At 52.8% G+C, this 24713-nt stretch overlaps 1 protein-coding gene across 5 annotated transcripts in view; it reads right to left on the minus strand.

Annotated features, from left to right (window-relative positions):
• Positions 1–22689, minus strand: part of Brpf3 (bromodomain and PHD finger containing 3) — a 36730-nt gene extending 14041 nt beyond the window's left edge. For 4 of the 5 annotated variants that reach the window (XM_032888377.1, XM_032888380.1, XM_032888379.1 and 1 more), the window contains exons 1-9: positions 22586–22689; positions 15999–17469; positions 13044–13200; positions 9773–9904; positions 7537–7665; positions 6941–7253; positions 6082–6384; positions 3153–3644; positions 769–862 (exon numbers count right to left, since the gene is read on the minus strand). In XM_032888377.1, the coding sequence (XP_032744268.1) occupies positions 769–862; positions 3153–3644; positions 6082–6384; positions 6941–7253; positions 7537–7665; positions 9773–9904; positions 13044–13200; positions 15999–17443 (3065 nt within the window). In that variant the 5' untranslated portion in view covers positions 17444–17469; positions 22586–22689. Of the gene's footprint in view, positions 1–768; positions 863–3152; positions 3645–6081; positions 6385–6940; positions 7254–7536; positions 7666–9772; positions 9905–13043; positions 13201–15998; positions 17470–22118; positions 22210–22585 lie in introns of those variants that run through there. The other variant, XM_032888378.1, reaches the window with a different exon arrangement.
• Positions 22690–24713: the final 2024 nt, after the last annotated feature.

The following is a 24713-nucleotide window of genomic DNA, read 5'->3' on the forward strand; positions in this document are numbered from 1 at the left end:
GCACTGGCTGCAGCTGCTGCCTGTGATCCCGGCACCTGAGCCAGGGACCAGGGCTGAGCGGGAGGCCTACCTTGAGCTATTTAGTTTTACATCCTATTTCCAAAACCGAGGGCCAAATCCAGGCCTAATGGTATATGCCCATAATCTCAGCACCTGGGAGACCAAGGCAGTGGAAATGCTTTGAATTCCAGTCCATCCAAGTCTACATAACGAGATCTTATATCAAGAAACAAAAGGGTTGGGGATTTAGCTCAGTGGTAGAGCACTTGCTAGGAGCGCAAGGCCCTGGGTTCGGTCCCCAGCTCGAAAAAAAGAACAAAAAAAAAAAAAAAAAAAAAAAAAAACCAAAAAAAAAAAAAAAAGTTTTGGTGTAACTTACTGGTAGAGCCCTTGCCTAGCAGGTGTGTGGCCCAGGGTTCAACCCTCACAGAACAGAAGCCAGAACAAACCAGAGACCAATCCTGTGGAACTATGTCCACTGCAAGCTGGGTTATGCACAGGCGCACTGAGTGTGCGTCTCAAACGGCAACTTCTCTGGGCAGCAGGAGATGGAGCTCCACAAACTCATCAACACCAACCGCTCTTCCATTAGAATAGAGCTGAGAATCAAGGGCGATCCCTTTCCCTCAGGGCTCCCAGTTAGAGATAGGCCAGGACCCGAGGAAATGGCAGTAGTGAGAAGTAAGAAGAAAGCCCAACCTGTCACTGAATGAGGACAAAGGAAGAGAGGCCTCAAGGCTGCCCGGCTTGGGGGATGAGCACTCTTACCTGCCAGCTTCAAACGCCAGTCCTCCACTGAGACCCAAACTACATTCCGAGTCAGACCCGCTTTCGGTGTGTTTTCCAAAGCCGTTAGTCACGCCTGCCGAGGACACACAGAGTGAGCCCTGAGTGCAGAAGCTCCCTTCCCTGACGCATACCTCAGAGGACTAGAGTGGGTGGGTGGCTGTCCCTGTAGGGAGTGCATCGTAGGTGGCAGAGGGACCCTCACAGAGAGAATGTTAGCCAGGGAGCAGACTGTACCTTCTCACTCTCTCCACATAAGAGATGAAGTTTCCCTGACGCCCCGGGGAAACTATGGCTTCTCCACTCGGGTGGGCTCGCAAGTCCCTGGTTCTGCTCTAATTTCAACTTCAATTATCAGGGAGGTCCTCTGCCTCTTGAAGAGCCACAGCCTCACCTCTTAATAACCACTCACAAGCCCTCCCTGTCCCAGCCAGCAAGAGAGCGTCCCTCTCCCGGGAAGACGTCGACGCTAAGACAGGAAAGGGCTTAGGGTCAGCCACACCAGCACAGACTCAGAGCAGCGTGGCGCCCTGGCTCTAGGCAAGGCTCTGAAACCCTGGCCCTTCCTCTGTGAGGCAGAGAAGCTGTTCAGTGCAATTCCTTCTGCAAGGAGCCTCCAGTGGAGTGAGTGTCATTGTCCTGGGGTCACCTTGCCCTGGAGGCTTCCTCTGCTTGTCTGTTGAATTTCTAACTCCAGAGTCCCACAGCTCTGACTGCTGAACCAGGGCTAATGGTAGATCAGACACCCTGGCTAGGAGACGGCAAGGCCAGCCACACTGTGAGAGCAGATGCTGGAGGCGGGATGTCCCTCTCCTGGCTGGCGCTTCCTCTAACCTAAGGCCCTCAGTGGGAGTCAAAGCCCTGCCTTCTGAGCTCCAGCTAAGTGGTGTTCTGAGTGCCAGGCAGGCGACTAGGAAAGCAGCACTGTGGGAGATCCCCAAGCAATGGGGCCCAGGTTGGTGGGGCCTCCATCTTTAGTTCGATCATCTTCAGCTGTCTGGGGAGACGCACACAACGGGAAAGATGACGTTGGCAGTGCTCCCTGTAATCTACTCTAACCCCAGCCCTGCAACGTAGGGATCCCCAGCTCTACGTCTGTAAGAAGGAAAGCGGCTCAGACAGGGCACTTCCCTCCAGTACAGCAATGGTAATCAGGGTTGGCTCTGACATCCTAAATGGCTAGCCTAACACAGAGAAGTATGGCTGATGGAGGGAAAGGTTGTGCTGGAAAAAAAGAGGAAAAAGCCAAGCGCTGGCCACAGAATGACAGCTACCAGATGAGGGATATGTAAGAGCAGTGGTCAAGAGGAGCCTTCCGACCTCACCACGACCAAACCTGCCTGCCTGGCATGCTGGGGCCCCCACACCAGCTCCCCCTTTCCCGCTGCCCTCAGCTTCAGGTGCCACCTTCAAGTGAAGCCTTCCCCACCATGGGTCAAGTTCCCTGAGCGGCTCTGGTGCTGTCAGCGCACCTGGGCCCACACTGGGCTGGTGACTTCTTGGTGACTTGGAGGAGCTCTCTGTGTGCGTTCTGCTTTCTGCTGCACTGGGGCTCCGGTGAGCCGGGGCTGGGTCTGCCTTATTACCCTCTCCCCACCTGAGACCAGCGCCTTCTGGGCATGCAGTCAGGACTCCAGGGACCTGGCCCTACGATCCACTCTGTGACCTCCTCTCCCGCCTGCCGCATGGCTGCGGCTGACTCCTTTCTGCTCTAGGACAGCAAGTGTGTGGCCACCTCCAAGGTATTTGCTCCTCTATCCTTAGAATATCCTTCCCCTGGATACGCAAACAGCTCATACTTCAGATCTTCACCCAAATGTCCCTTCCCTGGCCACTCTGTCTCATGCCACCCAGCACTCTCTGTGTCCTCTTCTCTGATGGTGTGACCAGTGTTTTGTTTTTTTTTTTCCGGAGCTGGGGACCAAACCCAGAACCCAGGGCCTTGCGCATGCTAGGCAAGCGCTCTACCACTGAGCTAAATCCCCAACCCCGTGACCAGTGTTTTTGTTGGTGACTGTTACTGAGCTTCAAATACGAGAGCCCTCATTTGCCGGCGGTCTTTTTCTCCTACAAGAGAGTTTTATGGTTTGTTCACTAATTTTCCTCTCAGTGCCTAAGACAGTGTCTGAGAAAACGAGCGTCAAGAGTGAGCTAAAGGGAAGCTAGAGAGAGACCCTGTGACCACATAGTCTTACAACATTCCCCTTAAGGCCAGGGACAGCCCAAGACACAATCTGAAAACGACTGCCCTCAGCTTGTCTCCCCACAAAGGCCCCTGGGGATGGCTGGCAGGGGAAGGTGTTCCCTGTCAAGGCAAAGCAGCAAAGCAGATGGGAAATGGGGAACCGAGTGGCAGGCAAGGTCACCTGTCTCTTCGTCCTGCTGAGGGGATCTCTCCCCTTCACTGTCACTACAGCTCTGGCTCCGTGGCCGCTTCCGGGAACAGTGCTCCTCCTCCATGCTGGCTGGAGAAGCAGGATCGTCCTCGCCGTTCTCCAGGGTCCCATCTGGACCCCTCTGTAGCTTAACTCCATTCTTGGCCTTCTTGAAGAGGACTGACGTTCGGCGGCCCACATTGCCGAGGGGGGTGCCGGGAGGGCTGTCAGGGTTTGTGAGAGGCAGTCTGTCGGTGCCATTGTCACTAAGCAAGCATTGTAAGGGCTCACTCCCCAGCTGCAGGGCTGAATCTCCCAACAGCTCCTCATCGTCCACCTTCCGGGGCTTTGGGAGGCGGCCTGAGGGCTTGCTGTCGCTGATGGGTTTCAGGGTTGGGGGGTCAGGAGGGGATTCCTGCTCTGACAAGGAAGGCGCGGGCCCGGTAGGCTCCAAAGTTGGTGGGGCAGGCAACTGTGAATCATCTGTTAGAGAAAAAGAGAACCTGCTTGAACATTCTAGAAACAGTCTGCTCCTACCAGTCAGACACCATCTCTGATGAGCAAGGACCATGCTTTGACTCCTCTTAGGCCTCAGAGCTGAGCAAAGATGAAAGGAGGCGAGAGCTCTGTTCACACTCTTAATCCCCGCTGTGTCGGAATCGACCAGGACAGCAGTTCTCAGCCTCCCCAACTCTGAGTATTTACAACTTGCCTTTAACAACATCAACACGTTGGCGGCCAAAATACATGGCTTGACACTAAAAATGGATCCCCAGACAGTGCCACTAATTTAACCGGCTGGCTGGTAATGAAGGTTAAGATTCTGCGCAGAGCCCTACCAACCTAAGACATAAGTGCACTGCTTTGGATAATGCACTTTCAATGGTGGGTAAGGAAGGCAGGCATTCTTGTGAGAACAGCCTAAGATAGATACAGTCTTGTTTATGAAATAGAAAGGAGGGAGGTAAGGACAACGGGCTGAGACAGAAGTAGGCTTGGGCACGAACTCGACACTGGGCTAGGACAAGGCTGGAGATGAGTACAGCTGAGGAACGTGTTTGTGGTATCTCAATTGGCTTGTTAAGTCCCTGAATACAGTAATCATGGGACCTTTGTTTATGCTGTGTTTACTCCTTGACTACTTAGTCTTTGACCTAGACTGACGCTATTCCTTGTATGTACCTCCAGTGGTACAGAAACAGACTGGGGAAAAAAACCCCAGCACAGCACTTGCTGGGGTCATTCTATAATGCTGTCTAATAAGTCTCTCTCTCTCTTTTTTTTTCTTCTTTTTTTCGGAGCTGGGGACCGAACCCAGGGCCTTGCGCTTCCTAGGCAAGCGCTCTACCACTGAGCTAAATCCCCAACCCCTCTCTTTTTTTCTTTAATCCTCACTCCCTCCCTCAAGACCCTGTTGGCTGACTGAGCTGACTTAGTCAGCGATCCTTTAATACAGTTCCTCTTGTGGTCACCCGAACCATAAAGTTATTTTTGTTGCTACTTCATAACTGTAATTCTGCTGCTGCTTTGATCATAATGTAAATATCTTTGTAGACAGAGATTTGCTAAAGGGGTGGAGACACACTGGACTAGGCACTGGACTAGGAAGTTTTGTAAGAATTCTAAGCCTAGGTCACACTCCAGACCAAATGAAGGCAAATCACAAAGGGAAGATGGCTTACAGAGTGAGCCTAATGGTTTGTGTTTCAAACGTCACTCGTGCCTGAGAAAGCCACTGGCACAGCCAACTGTAAGTGTGGCTTCAGCTTGCCAGACTGGAGGATTAAATTCTCACTGACACGGGGTTTTCTCACCTGTCCTCAGTTCTGCTTTGAGGGCATCCAGCAGGCAGAAAGTGTGTTTGCAGACACAGAATTCAGCAGCTCTCAGACAAGTCTGCTCCGTTTGAAATTTGACAAGCCACAGCCCAGACGTCCCCATACGAACCTCTGAGACTTGACCAAGAAACCCTCTGGGTGATGCTAGGACGATTGGCTCACTGCACATAACCCTGCCCTGCCCTGGTCAAGCAGTGGAATTCAAGTGACATGCTGACTGCCACATAAGAGTTAATGGTCACAGAGCCTTCTGACATCACGTGGCTTCTCTATCGTGTCTCTGACCTACAATACGACAGGCCAATCTCTGCTATTTGAGCCTCACGTTTGGGCTCTGTGAGAGACAGGTCTCAAACCTTGGGCTGAGGCAAGGGCAGGCACCAGTGGGAAGCAGCCTGGCTCATAGACAGCTCCTGGGTTTTGAGTCACTTCCTGAAATCGTTAAGGTAAGCAACAGACTCTAAACTGTTGGCTGCCACGACACTTTTCCTTGAGAAAACCACCCGCTTCGTTCAGTCAGTGTGGCTTTGGTAGTCAACTTCTCTGCTGGGTTGGGCCTACAGCCCTGGCCAGCTGAGACCCAAACCACGAGCCTAGGCTCTAAGAAAGGCCTCACTTCTCTGCCTGTCCTCCACAGCCCAGGGTAAGCTGCCCTCAGAGCTTCTGCGCAGTGGTAGAGAGAGAGCACGCTGACTTGGCTGGAGCACACGATGCCTCTGCATGGGTGCAAAGAGGCTTCAGACGTAACTGCCTGCTGCAGAGCTGCTGGGTTCCAGCACCCTGACCTCTTTGAACCTCTCCACAGCCCTGCCACTAAACTCACCATTCTGGAGCATCTGGGTCCCCGGGAACACAAACCAGTGCAAGAGCTGATGTCTGCTCTGACAATAAATTTTGTTCTGTGTTTGATCGATAAATATTTGTAATAGCATCCCAGATATTGTATGAAGAGAGACCCCCTACCCCATCACTTCCGAGGGCTTTGCCTCTCCGCAGGGCCAGACCTGCTCAGGGGAGGATACTCTCAGGAGGTTTTAACCTCTTACCCCTCCTGACTCCCTGCCTGCTTGTGACTCTCTTACCTCGGTCCCCTTCATCTTCTGGCTCCTCCTGCAGGGTCTGCTCCAGCCCAGCTGCATCCCCCCGAGATCCTGCTGGCAGCTCCCCGTTGGGCACAGTCTTGGTCAGTGACAGGAGCTGTGGTGGCGGTGGCTGTGCTAACTTTTGCCGAAGGGCATTGATCTCCCTGCGCAGCATGCGGACACGACGGGTGCGGGCCCCGCTGGATCGCATGGCGCTCACCAGATCCAGTTTCTCCAGCAGTTCCTTCAGCTGTGCCTCTGGGCTGAGATGGGCACGGTTCTCTGGGATGAGGATGTTGTCCACTGCCAGGGAGATGGGGGACAAAACAGGCTGAAGGACCGGCCCAGCGCAGGGTGAGAGAAAAGGGCTGACATCTTTTGGATGCAAACTATGCTCCTGGAAGTGCTAGGCCGGTGACTTCCAGCAGGGTCAGTGTGGGCCTTGGCCCTACAACACTGCTGCCCAGAAGGGACAGAACAAAATGTGGGAAACATCTGCAGGAAGCAAGTCCCAGTTACGCCTACAGCCATGCTGCAGGCATGAGCAGCTTATCAATCCCTGGCCTGAGTGATGAGGCAGTGAGCAGGGCATGCAGAGTGAGGTGCTCAGAGCACTCCACTCTCTGGTCCTCCCGCCCCATGTTCCACAGCCACACTACAGGGACCCAAGAGAAGCCTTCTGGAGAGGCCTTGGCTTTCCAGACAGATGGCTACCCCTTCCCTACAGCACTGAGTCTGCCACTTAGCCCTCAGACCACACTGGTCTGCTCCCGGCCTCAGCCTTGCTCCTCCAAAGCCCTGGGCCCTGTCCTTGTGCCTCTCCTCCAGCTCCTTCTCCCCACCCAGCCAGGCTCCTCACCATCCTCCCAGGAGAATCGGTAAAAGTCTTCCAATTTGGGTGACTCGGGCAAGTGGGTGCCCCTCTCGGGATCATAGCCGATGTTCTCTGCCTGCCGCCGGGCATGCCGCAGGATGGCCCCTCCCAGGTCCCGCAGGCGGACAGCTGCTCGGTGGAAAATTGTGTCTTTAGCATTATACTTCATGCAGTTGGTAACTATAAGGTTAAAGTCCTCCTCAAACTCCTCCAAGGTGTGGTACAGGTGAGATTCCAGCTTCCGCCTCATAGTAGAAAAATCCATTGGCTTGGATATGAATTCCAGGTAATCTGGAACCTAAACATATAAAACCTGTACAATTACAACAACTATTTATGAGCCACACGGGCGCACCCTTCACTGCTACTCGTAGCCTCCCAACTCTCTGCTGTGGCCATGTCGGGGCTCGCCGCGAGCCTCAGCGCCTGGTCCACCCAGACCTCCTACAGACCCCTCACCCTGAGCAAGTCTCCTAGCCAGCCAGACAGCACCCCACTCTCAATTCTGGATGGCCTGCAGCCCAACCCCTCCTTGCTCTACTGGAAGGCAGGGCAGACTTCCTGTCTAGAGGGTGACTTGCCTCACTGAGGTTGACGGGTTCAGCGAAGATGTGTGCAGGGTCCTTCTCCTGCAGCAGGTCCAGAGTCGTCCTCAGCAGAACGGTGAACGGCATCAGCTCCAGCTCCATGGCTGCCTGCTGCACTTTGACCTGTGAGGAAAGTGTAGTGGTCGGAGTGCCTCAGCAGAGGGATGAAGCTGCCCACCCCACCCAAGGCTGACACAAACAGTGTTAGGACCCGAAGGTCTCCCCAAATTCACATGTCAGTCTTCACTCCCAGTGGGAGGGGAGGAGAGGTGCTGGCATCGTGTGGGCTTCACCCTCAGGATGGATCAGGAAGCCCGGGTGTGAGTGAACTCTCACAGGAGCGACTGCTGTAAGGCAAACTCCCGCATTTGCTCTCATCTGCTTCCCCACCTCAGCATACCACGGGCTGGAGCTTCTCACAGGCCTGCTGCCACGCCCTTACTCCCAGCCTCCAGACCTGAGAGCCAAGTCAGTTTTTCTGTGCAAATGGCCCCGCCTGTGATAATCCACTCTAGTGGCAGCCACTAGCCTAGAACAGCTACTTCACAAATGTTCTCTATGCATCAAGAACCAGACCAAAACTTACAGAAGTAAAACAATTATCCATTGTAGTGACTAACACTAATCCACGCTAGGTCTCAAGTAACTTTTAAAAACTTGTGTAGATGTGTATCTGGGGGTGGATGTGTGGGGCCATTCTGAGCATCTTCTGTAACTCTGAGTATCAAGGTCGATACGGACAGGTATTTCACACAGAGAAAGTGGAGTCAGAGAGACCAAGAGGCTGGCCCCAGGTCACAGAGCTAACAGGGCAGTTAGCAGAGGACGCCAGTCAGCTTCCGCAGTTCTCCTGACCATTGAGCCACACTGCTCTTCTCCTTGTATTATCTCAATTAACGACAGAGCAACTAAGGCAGAGACTGATGCCCCCACTTTGGAATCTGGTACATGAAGTTTGGTGACATGATTGCGTTACCACAGTTATCTGGTTGGAAAACAAACCGAGAAATGTTGGAGCTCAGGCCTTACTTAGTCCAAGTGCACTGAAGAAACCGAATGTGAGCATGTGTATCCCATGAGCTCGGAGAGCTCTCGCTCAGAGCATGTGTGGGCCCAGGGTGACCGGGGAGTCCATGCTCAGCATCGCTCCAGTGGTCCCTGTCCAATGTTATCTTACATGGGTACCCTGGTAGGAAGTACCACACAGCCATGAGTACGGCAGACAAGCTCCTGCTCTTGTCCCCATCAACATAAACCAGAGCTAGGGCCTCCTCCTCCTCTTCCTCCTCCTCCTCTTCTTCTTCCTCCTCCTCCTCCTCCTCTTCTTCCTCCTCCTCCTCTCATTTTTATGAACCCGAGGGAGGAAGACAATCTAGGCTACAGGACCTGTGAAGGTCTTGGGATCTCCTCCCTCCCACGCAGTGAGAGCTGCCCAGGACAGGCAGTGGAGCCTGAGCGCTCACCGGGCAGAGAGGCTGTGTGCTTACTGAACCGCATACGGGAGGAGGAAGGATTTAACCCACGCCTCGAAAGCATTCGGAGTAGCAGCTGCTATTCTTGGACCAGAGAGAACAGTTTGGACTTGTCATCCGTTCAATTAATAATATTTGCACTGTGCCATGTGGGGAACACTCGCGCAGACACTCCAGCGGGGCAGAGGACTGGCTTGACCATGAATAAAAGCAGCAGCTACCCCTTCTCGGCCCTGACTGTGGCCAGGCAGGCTTCTCACCTCTGACCAGCATGAGCTCATCTGTCTCTAGGACAGCAGCTCTGCTGTTATCTCTGTACTAAGGACGAGAAAACAGAGGTGTACGGAGAGCAAACAGTCGGTTTAGTGTTATGGAAACAGAAAGTAACACAGCCAGGCTTTAGTCCCAGCAATAACACACATCCTGCTCCTTAACCACACTGTGCCACCGACCTCACTCCCCGTGCTGGGGACCGTGAATACCTTGAACTGAGACTGGAAATCTTAAGCAAAGCATCCAGGTCGGTTTCCCCCCAAAACCTTCTAAACCAGAAACTCCAGTCAAGGGCTCAGGCGGTGACAGAGCACAGGACCCGGCCCGAGTGAGCTGACCATGAAACACAGATGCGTCCAGCAGCTCTCCATGGTGCTCGGCACAAGAGGGACAGAGCATACTGGCACCACAGAGGCACCCCGCGCCCTCCGATGCCACCAAGAGAAGGAAGGGGCCCCAGGGAGGGCCTGGTGGGCTCTGCTCACCTGCTCCCGCTTCAGCTTCTCCCTTTTGCGGATGAGCTCGATCAGCAGCCGCGCCCGCTCCAGGTCATGCCGGAGCTTCTGCCAGTATTTCAGCTCTTCCTTCACCGCGCTCGTCTTCTCATCATGCTCCCGCTGGGCAAGGCAAGAACAAGGGGGCTGTGGTCTCAGCCTCGGGGAGCTTCAGCAATGGGGACCCCTGCCTCCCGCCAGCCCTGAGGTGGGAGGGCCCTTCCCCCAGCACCACCAGGGCCTTTGCCCAGGCTTCCTGGTGCTAGGGTGCTATGGTGCTTCTTCAGCGCTGTGCAAGGACAAACCGTGAAGAGTAAAGGCCACCCATCAGACTGCTTCCCCAGCCCAGGGACGCTGCTGACTGGATATGGCCCTTGCAGCTGGGAAGCATTTCTGAAGAAGCCCAGGAAGACTAAGGGGTTGTAAGAATCTCATCCTAGAGCTTTGCCTTGGCTGGAAAACGCTGGAGCTCTTACTAGTAGATGGTGGTGTAAAATAGTTTGGTCAAACAGTGAAAATCAGCGGATGCAGGGCTGGAGAGATGGCTCAGTGGTTAGGAGTGGGCACCACTCTCGCAGAGACTGGTTTACAACCTCCCCTAACTCCAGCTCCTGGGGAAATCAGCCTCTGGTCTCTACAAGCACCCTCTCTCCTGTAAACACACGCACACTGACACACACTTGAGAAGTAAAAACACAAATAACACAGATCTAAAGAAAAAGAAACCAGTGAATGCTATCCCAGAAGAGGTCACCTGTCGCTGAGGGAGGGCAGGAGCTCAGCATTTGTAACAAAGGAATGCGACGGCTTAAAGAAACCAAAGCCTGGCCCATAAATGGAAGAGAGAACCTGAGAGAACCTGAGAGACTCCCTGCAGCCTCTGAGGAACCTGCTGTCAGGCACATACACTCCCCACACATACACAATACACACACAAATTAAAATAAACCTTTTTGGTTTTTTGTTGCTGTTGTTGAGACCGAGTTTCTCTGTGTAACAGCCCTGGCTATCCTGGAACTCGCTCTGTAAACCAGGGTAGCCCGGAAGTCACAGAGATCGCCTGCCTCTGCCTCCAGTGATAGGATTAACAGTGTGCACCACCACCACCCCAGCTAAACCTTTCTCATTGCTGAGAGGTGTGTGGATGGGGGAGGGTTGGTTGGGGAGGGCTTCGAGGGTAAGCAGCCTCCTAAGAGCTGTGAATGAATACAGGAGGAGACATGGACAAGCCTACAGCTTGCTGGCCAGCCAGTCAGCCAATCACTTGAGTTCAAAGTTCAGTAACAGAGCCTGGAAGACGCCTGGGATTGGCATATCATCATGCACACAAAATGCATGTGCATATGCACGCACACACACAAGAAGTCAAAAAAGGCTGTAAAGGTGCATAGAACCCACACAGACACACGATGTCACTGTGGGACAGTGGACTGTCTGAGGAAGGCTTGCTGGGAGGAGCTGGCTAGTGCTGGAGGGCCTTCAGGGAAGCAGGGGTTCAAGAGAGCAGAGAGACCTGTGACTCAGAGGGTCAGACAGCGTGCAAACAGGACGTTCAAGGCATGCGTCACGTGAACTTTGGCTTCTCTGCAGTGGCTGCGTGGGAGGATCCGAAGGCCGATGGGATGGAACAGGTGAGGAAGGAGTAACTGATGCTGTGGGCAACGGGAAGGGACTAAGAAAGAGCAGAAAACACTAAGCTCCTAGGGGCTGCCGCCACGGGACAGGCTGCAGACTACCGGTTAGCCCGTCAACTGCACATTTACTATGAAATGCTGAAGGGCAAAGGGTGCCTTTTCTTATGTCATGCAATTGGGCCACTCTGCTCTCACTCAGCCCACCTCTTCTATGACACCTGGAGGGCTTTGTGTGTATAAACATGTCCCTGGGCTGGCTGTGCACTCTGTCCTGGTTTATCCTCTAGTCAAGCCTTGTGAAAATGCATTCTTTAACAAAAAATATCTCTTGGCCTCAAAGAGATCAAACTCTTGGTAAATGCCACAGCCCAGTTAATAACATGCTGTGAGTTCACGTAAGATCACATACTCAGCCTGCTGTCCTACTATGTACCCGCCTGCTTACATTTAACCTGTCTTTTTAAGAGGATAAGACTTCTCTGTTGGACCCGGATTTCCTTCGCAATCAACTTTTACAACCGAAGCCTAGTTTTCTTCTTGTTGTGTTCTCTCCCATGCCTTTGGACAGTCGTGTGTGTGTGTGCGCGTGTGTGTGCGCTGTGATAATCATTTGCTGAAAGCAGTCAACAGGTTAGAAGTGACCTTAGATATCCACCATAAATTCTAAAAACGACATGTGGATACAGTTTGTTGAGGTCTAACTGCACTGTTGAGGTCAGGGTCCAATGTCTTCTTCCTTATAAAACTGTCAAGTTCTCCTGTAAGGAGCCCTCATCTGGGCTGGGAGATGGCAGAGCATGTAAGCGCATTGGCTGCCCTTGCACACAAGCAGGGTTCTGCTCCCAACACCTACATGGTGGTTAACAACCACCATTTGTAACTTCAGCCCCAGGTCAGCCAACACCTTCTTCTGGTCTCTGTGAGCAACAGACACCTACATGGTATGCAGACATTCATGCAGGTCAAATACTCATACACACAAAATAAATCCGAAACAAACGACCAGGACCTCTCATCCCGTCCCCACCCCACTGGTTCTGTGGCGTTCAATTAATACAGAGGAGGGTTGGGGATTTAGCTCAGTGGTAGAGCGCTTGCCTAGCAAGCACAAGGCCCTGGGTTCGGTCCCCAGCTCCGAAAAAAAAAAAAAAGAAAAAAAAAACAATTAATACAGAGGAAAGACCACTCATCAGATACAGGCGTAACTTACAGGCATGACAGAGAAAACACACACACACACACCAGACAACAGACAGACTACAGCTAGGCCAGACAGATGGAAGACACGGGAGGGAAGTAAAGAACTGAAGTTTGCTCTGTTTTCATTCCTGAATGGCACATAGTGCAGTTTAGAATTTGCTGACGTTATCTGCAGTTCATGGACCATCCAAAACATCTCCCTTCAGAAGGGGCCCTGCCAGGTCTGAAGGTCTCTGTGGTGCTGATAAATTGTTGCTGGGCAAGTCACACAGAGGGTGACCTGCTATTGCCAAAGGCTACCTGAGAGGCTAGAGGAGGAGGAGGAGGAGGAGCAGCCGCAGCAGCAGCAGCAGCAGCAGCATCCTACCTCCACCATCTTCTCCTTCCCCCAGCTTCCTCCATGAGCTGCCAACAGTCACAGTACCCACCTGTTCAGCATTTCTCTGCGACTGTAAGTGGGAGTGCAGGCGCCTGATGAGAGGGACACCGTTCCGAGCCTGCCGCTTCAATAGCCAGTAGTTGTGAAGCCGCTGCATGAACTGGTTTTTCCTCTGAAAGGAGAGACCACTACAGATCTTGTTCAACCTTGGGTAGAGGCACAGGGGAGTGAGAGACAGATCAGTGGGGGGCTCGGGCTACACGCAGCTGTACATCCCATTCAGATCTCAGTTCATTTCTGAACCGGACAGAGGCAAACAGACTGAAGCGACCCATCGCCTCGCCTCAGGGGAGGGCTGAGAAAAGACAGCAGAGTTAGGCAGCTCAGACTGAATGAGGCGTGTTTCGCCTGCTTCTCATCCTGCCTTGCAGAAGTGATCTGAAGGAACCCTCTCGGCCCTCTGCCTGCCGTTAAGACGCCTGTGGTCCGGGTGTGTGCTCCTGACCCCACAGCCTCCTCTTATAACAGCACAAGATCCTTGTGGGAAGAGCTCACCAGACTGGGGTAGCCCACAACCAAGAAAATATGCCAGGTTACTGCTTTCTGTACCCTGACCTCTGGGGGCCTTTGTGTGTGCATGCACGTTCGTGAGAGATGGGGCCTCACCATGCTGGCCTGGTCCTTACGATCCTCCTGCTCAACCTCCCAAGTGACTGGGACTATGGGCGTCTAACACCACAGCCAGCTGACATCTGATTGTCCATGTAAAAACTCTTAGCACACTACAAATGCCTAAATTTTGAATCAAAGTTTGGAAAAAGGAGAAAACAACAAAAATCTAAACATAGGTAAACAGAGAGGATAGAAACCCTAAAAGAGGAGCAGCAAAGTGAGGTCTTGTGATGTGGGCTTAAAGTAGTAACAGCTATGGGACCAGACAAGAAAGGATGGAATGAACACCTCCAAGGACAGCAGCACTGTCCCCTCCTCACAAAGTAGGGACCGGCATCTGAGGAGCACAGGTTGGGTAGATCAACACTCCTGACACAGCTAAGAAGACGGTGGCCCCACGTGGGCCCCGACTCCATGACCTCTTCCCTGCTACTGCCCACGCCCAACGTCCACGCCCAAGGTCAGCAAGGCCCCGGTGCCCTCCACCTTCCTCTGCTTTATCTCTTTGCCCCACTCCACTGGAGGAGAGCTAACTGTAGCTAATCGAGATGAAACTTAAGAAAGATGGGGCGGGAAGGGCGGGCACTGCCACTCAACGCCTTCTCCGTCTCCACTCAGATGTCCCTACCCCAGAGCCAAGCTCACCTAGGCCTTCCCCCACCAGCACCCATGCCAAGCACACCTGCCCACTTGCAGGCCAGCCCCCTCCCTCTGCCTCCTGGCCATGGTGGGGTCAACAGCGTTTGTGCGGGTGGGGCGGGGATAAAATAACATAGCAGCAGCAGCAGTAGCCACCATTTATTGAGCGCTTACTACCTGCCAGGTCTGTGCTAAGGATTTGACTCAGATTTCTCACAACTCTATCTGGTGAGTTTGCTCACAAAACCAGGCTTAGAGCCATTAATTGGGTAACTTACAAAGGGCACACAAGTATTCATGTGTTTCTTCTTACCCGGCAAATCTGGCTCCTGGGAAAGGCACCTCAAACAGCCATGACAACCAAAAGCTAGCCCCAGGGCACGGTCACCCTACAAATGGGGACCGAGCACTGACACAGTTACTTCAAGAAAGAGGTAACCAAGACCATCTCTGTGCCTGGAAGACACAGAGTTGCTGAAGTTCTCGAAATAAGAGCCTCCCTGTCCTGATCTTGTTCTGGTACCTTCCCAGCATGGCAGATCTGGCTGCCTGTTCCTCTCCTAGTGCCAATTTCCTGCACCCTGCCAGATGCTCCTTTATCATAGCCTTCTACTCAAGACAGCCCAGCGCCTACAGCCCAGCGCCTGACCTTTCCCACCTGACCCCACCCCTTAGAACAGGACGTGGCATGTAGTAAGTGCTCAATAAATACCTCATTGAACGAACAAAGGAGAGAACAACTTTACCTCCCGTGGCTGTGGTTTCTTCATCTGGGAATGTGGGAGAAGGTGCAAGGACTACATTAGATGAATAGTCTCCGAGATTCCCTCCTCCTCTACAGCTTGTCTCCTTTCCTTTTCTTTTTCTGGACACGGGCTCGCCGTGCAGCCCTTACTGGCCTAGAACTCATGACTTACAGCAGGCTAGACTTGAACTTCCAGAAACTCACCTGACTCTGCCTCCCAAGCGCTGGGGTTAAAGGTGTACACCACCACACCCAGCTTCCACTGTGTATGTTTTAAAGGAATCAGCCTCGAGGTGGGCTCTGCTGGAACCCACCAGCATCCCCAGCTACTGAACAGATAGTTTAACACAGGTGCAGTGCTCTCTCTGAGGACTCTGAGGACGGGGGCCGGGAGGCTTGGTTATAAAGCTCTACTTTCCCCAAAATGTAAAGCTTCTCAAGAGGAGGGCTGCCCCACCCACACACATCCCTCATAAACAAGTTCCCGGTCTTTCCCGGATGAGAGATTTTCAGAAGGCAGGTGTTACACACTTAGGGCTCCTCACTTGGAATTGAGTTTTGGGGAGCCTGCGTGAGGGCCCTTGGGGTTGTCACAGAGATGAGTTTAAGGACACAGCCTGCACATACTAATCATCTCTGCAAAGACCAGAGATGATAACCATCTAGCAATCCCTGGGATAATTAACAGTGGAGAATTACCCTGTCCACAATGTCACTCAGTGTCACTGTGAAAGCTACCTCGTCACTTACACTGTCACCAGGGTTTATGTCACTCTGAACCAAAGGAAGCACATTGCTTCGAGGGCACGGACAGAACCCGTCAGTTAGTGACAGGCCCGTCAGGGAGCACGGAGGAGACCAGGCATCCAGCCACGGTGTTGGTGAAGACCTGGGCTACTGTGAAGAACAAACCAAGAGTCCCGCAGGAGACCGTCTCATGAGGCTCACCTGTAAGAGGGTATCTGTGGGACAGTGACCATGGGGACAGTGATGGAGGGTGTCTCTCGGCCAGCTTCCTCCGGCTCCTTCTTGATCTTCTGCTTTGAAGTCATCTTACTCTTCTTGGACGCCCCCTTGAGGGGGCTGCCCACCCCACCTTGGCCTTCCTGGCCCTCCTCCTCTCCTTCTTCCTGTTCCTCCTCCCCGCCACCCTCTTTCAGCCCATCCTCATCCCCGACTTCACTGAGGCTCCTCGGTGAGTCACCCTTCCTCCTGGCAGTGGCAACGCTTGGGGAGTGGGCCTCGCAGTAGGCGGTCTTGCGCACGGTGAAGATGGTGCCATTGAGACTGGTTTCTCTCATGGGTTCAATCTTCATGAACAGCCCGGCCCGCTGCGCGCACGTCACGTGGAAGGCGGTGTAGCAGTTCACTTTATGGCACTGGATGGCCGCGCCCAGCCCCTTCTGCTTGCAGATGTAGCAGGTTAGCTTCCAGCGGGCAGGCGGGATGCTGTCGATGCCCTCAATGGGCTCCAGGAACACTGTATTGGCGAAGCAGACTTCAGGGATCCAGATGGCGCAGACTACATGGGCCCAGTGGCCATCACTGGTCTGTTTGAAGGCCCCCCCTTTATTGGGGCACAGGACGCAATCCACAGGCCGAGAGGGAGACTGCAGGCAGCAGCGGCAGAGCCACTGGCCCTCTGGGATGTAGGGAACGCCGTAGCACTCCTGGTGCACAGCTAAGTTGCAGATGTCGCAGAAGAGGATGACGTTGCTGTTGTGGCACTCATCATCCAGGCACACGCAGCAGAAGGCGTCCTCGTCGATCAGTGACTGCTGAGCCCCACTGCTGCGGCTCTCCAGGTACGACTCCTTCTCAAGCCGGTCCACCAGCAGCTCGAAGGTGTCCGCCGACACGGAGTTGTGCCCGTCTGCTCGGCGCTTCTCGTTGACCATGTCGAGCCAGGCCATGTCCTCCTCATCCATGTCATACTCCACCTCTGCATCCAGATCTTCTGGAGGCTTCTCGATGTAGCGGTAGTAAGCAGCGGGCAATGGGGGTGCTTCCGGCTGGCTCCCTGTGTCCACCACTCGAAAGCTGGGCTGCGGGAGATGGAAGGAAGTGCCGGGTGCATGCTTGGAACAGGACTCCTTCTTCTTGCCCTTGGATGAGGGTTTCTTGGACTTGGCGGGGAACTGGGGCTGCTCGCTGTTCTCCTTGTTGCTGTTGCATTCGGTGATATCCTGAGCCGTCAGCTCATCCTCGGTGATGATCTTAAGCGGGTCATAAATGCTGATACGGTGCAGGCGGCCGTCCATATCGACCTCCACGATCCTCTGGGCTTGGGCGTAGGTCAAGGTCTCCCGTGTGGGCGAGCATTTAAGACTGTATGGGGATGGGGATCTCCGGCCCTCGGCATTCTGCCGTGACTTTCGGCGAGGCTTCCTCATGGCAACTGGAAAGGACGAAGACAAGCCTAAGGAGAGAAGGCCACGGGAGTGTGAGCTGGATGTCCCTTGCTGCATGCCCTCATTCACCCTCCATCCATTCAAATGGACACCAAAAGGTCTGTTTCCTGTCTAAACAATACCCCTCTAAAGCAGTGGTTCTCAACTTTCTTACCCTGGAATGCAGTTCCCCATGTTGTGGTGACCCCTCCCCCAAACACAGTTATGTTCATTACTATTTCATAACTGTAATCTTGCTATTGTTATGAGTCGTAATGTAAATATCTGTTTTCCAATTGTCTTAGGCCATCCCTATGAAAACAGTGGTTTGACCCCTGCTAAAGGGGTCAAGACCCACAGGTTGAGAACTGCTGATTTAAAGGCCTCTCACTCTTAAATCTCTTTACCAGCATCACATCGGTGAAACGTTTTCTCTGGTCACTTTAAAATTGCAAATCTCAGTTGGGCAGTGGTGGTGCACATCTTTAAATCCTAGCTCTCAAGAGGCAAGTGGATCTCTAAGTTCCAGGCCAGCCTGGTCTACAAAACGGAGTCCAGAACACCCAGGGCTACACAGAGAAACCCTGTCTTGGGAGGAAAACAACAGCAAATCCCTTACCTCACCCAGCAATGGGCTGTTCATCCTATTTCCTATTTTAGTTTTTGGTAACACCATCTTCTAAGCTACGTAAGCTGGTAAGTTTACTATGCTTGTTACTCTACTTCTTCTAGCTGAGTGTGAACTACACAGAGGAAGGAGTTATCCATCTTATTCCCTGGGAAGTGTCTGAAAAGATGCCTAGAAAAGCGAGCGCTCGCAAGTGCTAGGTGACTGAAACCACATACCTCTGCGCTTGTGTGTGTGGTGTGTGGTGTGTATACGCGGTGTCTGCACGTGTGTGTGTGGTGTGTGGTGTGTCTACGCAGTGTCTGCACGTGTGTGTGTGTGTGTGGTGTGTGGTGTGTCTATGCGGTGTCTGCACGTGTGTGTTTGTGTGTGTGGTGTGTGGTGTGTCTACGCGGTGTCTGCACGTGTGTGTGTGGTGTGTGGTGTATCTATGCGGTGTCTGCACGTGTGTGTTTGTGTGTGTGTGTGTGGTGTGTGGTGTGTGGTGTCTACGCGGTGTCTGCACGTGGAAGCCAGAAACTCACGGCAGGTGTCTTCCTCAATCATGAGCCACCTCATTTTGTTTGGGATGAAATCTCTCGCTGAATCTGGAGTTTGGGGTTCAGTTAGATTGGCTGGTCAATGAACACCCAGAGCTATGTGTCTCTGTCCCCCAACTGTTGTAGGGCTTACTTAAGTTCAGTTTGGGGTTTCTACCCCGCCTTTGATCATTTGGTTTTTGGGTAAAAAGCACACAACGTTCTTTACAATAAGCCGTAGTTAGCACTGGAGCTCAGCAGATATCTACCCTCTATGTTGTTAAAATCTATTTTTTAATCAACAACCTCAAGTTATTACTTTGTTTTATCTGGGCTGCTCTTAACTCTAATTGCCAGCCCTCGGGGCCATGCTTTCTTGACTCCTAACGTGGCGTCTCCCTCCTTTTACCTTTTTCTCTCTCTCCCAGGGGAGAAAGAGATTAAAAACTGATATAAATATTTCTAAGGATGCATGGCCAGGCTTTGATGTCAATGCTTAGGAGATGAAAACAAGGTTAGGCTCCTGGAGAGCCTGAGGCCAGCCCACTGCACTCGAGTTAGAGGCCCACTTTGCATTTGACTTTTAGTGGGTGCTGAGGCTCAAACTCAGCTCTTCAGGCTTACACAGTAAGCCCTGTACCTGCTGGGCCATTTCCCCAGCCTTGAGGGAGAGCATTATGATCCTGTCCTCAACGACTCCTATACCACTAAGGGGACAGAAATGCACCCAGATCTGTATAATATGACACAAGGTAAGGTCTAATATTGCAGTGATCATTGAATGAACCAGGTAATTATGGGAAAGATCATGCTAAGGCTTCCTTCAGAAGACAAGATGCTAGGTCAGAATGAACTCGGGACGCAGGCTACTATGCCTAGCTAACCTCATGGGTTTTTGTTTTTCTTTTGTTTTTTACAATGGGGAGGCAAAGACAACAATGGTGACGGTTAATATTATCCACTTTCAAGCTTTATAAACACGGTGAGTTCTATCAGAGGATCAGAAGCAGTGAGTGTAGTGTTGGCTTTAGTGGTGCGCATCTTTAATCCCAGCACTTGGGAGGCAGAGTCAGGTAGGTGTGCTTACTTCAGTGAGTTCCAGGCCAGGCAGGGCTACACAGTGAGAACCTGTATCTAACTAACTAACTAACTAACTAACTAACTAACTAACTAACTAACTAAGGTCACAGGTCTAAAGCGTCTCCCAAGACATATCATAGCTAGAAGGCCCATCTCTTGGCCCTGTCCAGAGTAAAGACAATCAGAAACGCTTCATACAGGCTGGAGAGATGGCTCAGCGGTTAGAGCACTGACTGCTCTTCCAGAGGTCCTGAGTTCAATTCCCAGCAACCACATGGTGGCTCACAACCATCTGTAATGAGATCTGATGCCCTCTTCTGGTGTGTCTGAAGACAGTGACAGTGTACTCACATACATAAAGTAAATAAATAAATCTTAAAAAAAAAGAAATGCTTCATACTACATATAATATAATATAATATAATATAATATAATATAATATAATATACAGGTACTTCCTGCAGAAGGCAACTGCTTAGGGCATTTCCAACCACAAACCTTGCAAGCTCTGGGAATGCCTCTAAGAGATCTTTTACATTTTAAGTAGCCTGTCTGAGATCTTCACTGGACTCAAGGACAAGTTGATTGGGGCGGTATCTGAGATGAATTCTCAATGCACAATTTACCTCAGAAACTTCTCTCCCACGACACTTGTATCTAATCTACCCTGCTGTGCTTCCCCCAGCATTCTCTGCCCCTAAGGAGCAGTGGCAGGCAGTCACCAAGGCCATTCTCACCAGGAAGACTTAAGCCATGACACTTCAGCTTACTTTAACAAACTTAGTATTTCTCACAACGGCCTCAGGAGAGACTGCGCAGACATCTCCATTTCAGTCATGAGAAAACAGAAGCTCAGAAAACGGTGACTCCAGCAAAGCTGATGTGACTCCAGATCTACCAAGCTGGGAGACCACAAACATCAGGGGGACAGCGTGATCTCTCAAAGACATTCTGCAGGCGTCTAGGTTCCAATCTTGCTCCTACGTAACCTGGACAATGTTGAGTTTCTCTGCCTCTGAACTGCATGGATGAAACAGAGCTGGGCACAATGGCACACATTCCATTGCAGTCCTTGGGAGGCAGAGGTGGGCCTCTCTCTGTGGAATTTGAGGCTAACCAGATCTAGTTTTTCAGACTACTGTGGCACATAGGGAAACTCTCTCCCTTTAAAAAAGTAAAATGTTGGGTTGGGGATTTAGCTCAGTGGTAGAGCGCTTGCCTAGCAAGCACAAGGCCCTGGGTTGGTCCCCAGCTCCGAAAAAGAAAAAAGAAAAAAGAAAAAAAAAAAAAAAAAAAAAAAAAAAAAAAGTAAAATGTTCATAGGTCTGGAGAGAGGAGGGCTCAGAGCAGTTGAGAGCACTGGCTGTTCTTCCAGAGGACCCAGGTTCAATTTCTAGCCCTTATATGACTGCAGTTTCGGGGGAGCCAACACCCTAACATACATGCAGGCAAAACATCAATGTGCATACATTTTTATAAATAAAATAACTTGGCACTGAAGAGGACCTAGGTTTGGTGCCCAACACCCACACCATGGATCACAACTATCTGTAACTCCAGTTCCAGGGTATTGGAAGCCCTTTTCTGGATTCCCATGTATCAGGCAACATACCCCATGAGCATAAAAAAAAAATTCAAATGTCAAATTAATAAAAAGCAAGGGCAAAAGTATCTACTCCTTAAGGATGATCCCTAAGTTATCATTGGCAACCACAGTGTGAAGGGCTCTTTCAGTCCCGAGGTGTGACTTAAGCTAACCTGTCTGAGGAGCAACTGTGAGGCAGGCATACAGGATCCTCTGGAGCAAAGGGACACAGAACCTTTACCATACTTCTGCTCTACTTCCCGAAGCCCTGGGGGCCACTAGATCGCGCACAAACCTCAAGGTCTCAGAAGTGGTCCGGGCCAACAGACTCGATTTCCCCAACCCTCCAAAGGCAAGCAGCCTCTGGAGAGGAAACACACACTTCAGTCTCAATTTTGGAGAGTCTACAAGAGCCCCATTCTGATCGTCTCCATCCCCACTCGGGGCTCCCGCGGTCAAGGGGAGCAAACCCGTCGGATCGGGCTGTGGGAAACGAAGAGTTTCGCCGCCCTGGAGCCAACAACTAGACCAGGGTTGGTATTTTTTTTTTTGGCGGGAGTTTCCTCACGTACACAACTCTTCCCACATACACACTGCCGAGTATCCCCAACACCCGCCTCCAGAGACGTTCTTAGCGGCCCGTGAGCCCCAACTCGCCCACCTCACCCTGGCCCCCGAATGAGGAGTTTCAACAATTGGACGGAACCCGCCCTGCACGCCACACAAGAGACCCAAGAGACCAGGGGAGACTCCAGACAACGTCCCTGCCCCTTTAAAGGGACACCTCTTCCAGTGGAACCTTCACGACGCCCCTCGAAGGAGAAAAGAGAGAGACCTCTCCCAGAAAATCCCAGAGGGTAGGCGCACCACAGACAGACGCGAAGTCCGACCCTTTCTCACAGGGAAAGCGAGCGCCAGCGAACGAGGGGGAGGGGGAGGAGGGGAGGGACGCAGAGATACGAGCACTTATTGGCCGCCCGGCCTGCCCGTCAAGGGGGAACCCGTGCGCCAAGGGCGGCCCCTTGAGGGCGGAACTCTAGTCGGGCCTAGCCAATAGGAGAGCACGGGGAGGGCGGGGCTTAGCCGCTCCGCTGCCAGGACCGGAGAGAAACAAGATGGCGGGTGCGGGAGGGGGTCCGCGCTTTGCAGCTCCCTCTCGCGCGCTTTCCCTGGCCTCGTCGCCGCCCTCGCTCCAGGGGAGAGCTCGCGCGTCACCCCCGCGCCCCATCGGGACACCCCTGTGCGCCCCGGCTGCCCCCTCGCACGCAGCGCTCGCTCCCAGTCGGCCCCCGCCGCCCCCGCTCTCTCTGGCCCCGCCGCCGCCCCCATTTTACCTCAGCCGCCGGCCGGGCCCCTCGCTTCGGGGGGCCCCCTGAGCGCGGGCGGGCCGGACCAGCGAGCAGCTCCTTGCGCGGCCCCGCTGAGGGAGCGCGGCCTCCTCCCGCTCCGGCCCTTCGCTCCGTCTCCCCCGGCCCGGCCGCCGCTCCCGGGGGAGGAGGGGGAATGGAGCCACCGCCGCCGCCACCGCTGCCGCCACGGAGCCCGGCCGAGGGGAGGGAGGGATCAGCCCCCAGGCAGGATCCGCCCCTCGGCCTCCCCCCGCCACCTCCACCCCTTCCCTCGCTCCCTCCCCGGCTCGAGCCGCCGCACGCGAAGCGGGAGCGCGAAAGCGCGGGGAGACCGGAGCGGATGCCCCCGCCCGAGCCCGGCGCGGCGGCGGCCGCGGCGGCGGGGAGACGGAGCGCGAAGCGGCGGCGCCACCTCCACGGGGCACCGTCCCCGGCTCGGCCTCACGGTGGCGGTGCGGACGCGGCGGGGCCGAGCGCAGGCGGCTCCGCTTCACCCCGGGCCTCCTGCCCCAGAGCTGATCTAGTCGCGGTTCCCACTCTGAATCCGCAGAGCCATGGCTTTTCCCCCCATCCCGGACGCAGAGTGTGGGGACACTCGCCGCCCCCGAGGTGGAACCGCCCTGTCCCCCCTACCAACCCCCACCACCAGGCTCGCCCCAGGGCGACCCCCGAGGGTCACAGTGTGTGGCTTCCCGGAGCGCAGGTGGCTGCGCGGCTGCCAGAAACCTCGTCCCTCCCCAGGCCCCCCCAGGACAAAGGTCTAGCCAGGTCCATCCATCCCCTCCCTCCCGGAGCTCGGACAGCCCGGGGAAGACCTACGCCTGTGGTGTGTACAGGTGAGACTCTCCTTGCACACAAGGCTGCCACAGACCAGACTTCCATCCGTGTTTTTTTTTTTTTTAAAGTAAACATAAAAGTTTGACAGTCTGTCTAAGCCTGCCTCGTAATGCCGTTTGTCACTCTAGGCATGGGAAAAATACTTTTCTCCTAGAATCCGATTTGGCCAGGAGTCGGTTAATTTAATGCACTAAGCGGCTTTCTCAAAGACTGCCAGCCTGTCAAACAGCAACTCCCAGACTTTGAAGTGTACTCAAGCTGGCTTTTGTTCTAATAAAAGGAAAAATAAATAAATAGGAGGAAAGATTCCTTTGCCCCTCCACGCGCGCCGTGTACCTATAAAATCTGAAAGCTTACCTCTCGAGACTGAGATCTTAAGCACCAGTCCTTAATGATGCATATAAAGGATGTATGCCATCGAGGATGAAGATGAATGACATATTTTGAAAGCGTTTCCTCTGCCCGAACGGCTGGTGAGACTTTCGATTGCTCGATTGGCTCTGGTACCCAGGACCTGAGTGTTAACAACAGTCGAAAGGATAGAAAATAAACCCTCAGGGTCCAAACTTTTGTGTTTTTTATTTACATCGGCATCCTAAGTAAATAGTTAAGAATTTACCAGTTGAGTGAAGCAAGGAAGTTAGGTTTCCTTACAGTGCTTTCTTGATAGATGGTATTAACGTACTGCAAAAAATAACCAATTTTTAAGAAGGGAAGGGCGTGGCTTGAGCCCAGTAAGCCCCCCCCACCAAGTGCTTTGAAAGCTTTGAAGCAGAAATACTGTGAATTACTCAACTGTTTTGAAGCTTGGGGGAATAATCACGGGAGGGAAGGTGTGGAAAGATTAATTGTGGAAGGGAAGGCCCTAGAGGAAGAGAATATTGCAATTATTTTTACTTTTTTTTTTTTTTAATTGAGAAACATAGGAGCTTCTTGTTCTTTTACAATAAGAAACATAAATATTTACATAGGGCACTTTGTTTCCCTCTTACCTTTTATTCTGCACAGTTGCACCTGGGCATCACACACTTGCTTCCTGACCCCAATGTTCTCAAAGTTCATTTAGCATGACCTGGTTTGCATGATTGGGAGGGACCCTTACCCTCTAAAATGGGCAGATGAATACACTCAGAAGATGTCCCAGCTTGTCCCTAAAGTGATTTTAACAGCCACTGAAAGCACATGGCAGCCTCCTCACGCAGTCACCAGCCTTTCCTGGTCATTTTCATGAGAGCAATTTCAACTCCCGTTTCTCTCCCCCTCTTCCTCACCCTTA

The sequence above is a fragment of the Rattus rattus genome, chromosome 18 (genome assembly GCF_011064425.1).
Source record: "Rattus rattus isolate New Zealand chromosome 18, Rrattus_CSIRO_v1, whole genome shotgun sequence".
Taxonomy (NCBI): domain Eukaryota; kingdom Metazoa; phylum Chordata; class Mammalia; order Rodentia; family Muridae; genus Rattus; species Rattus rattus.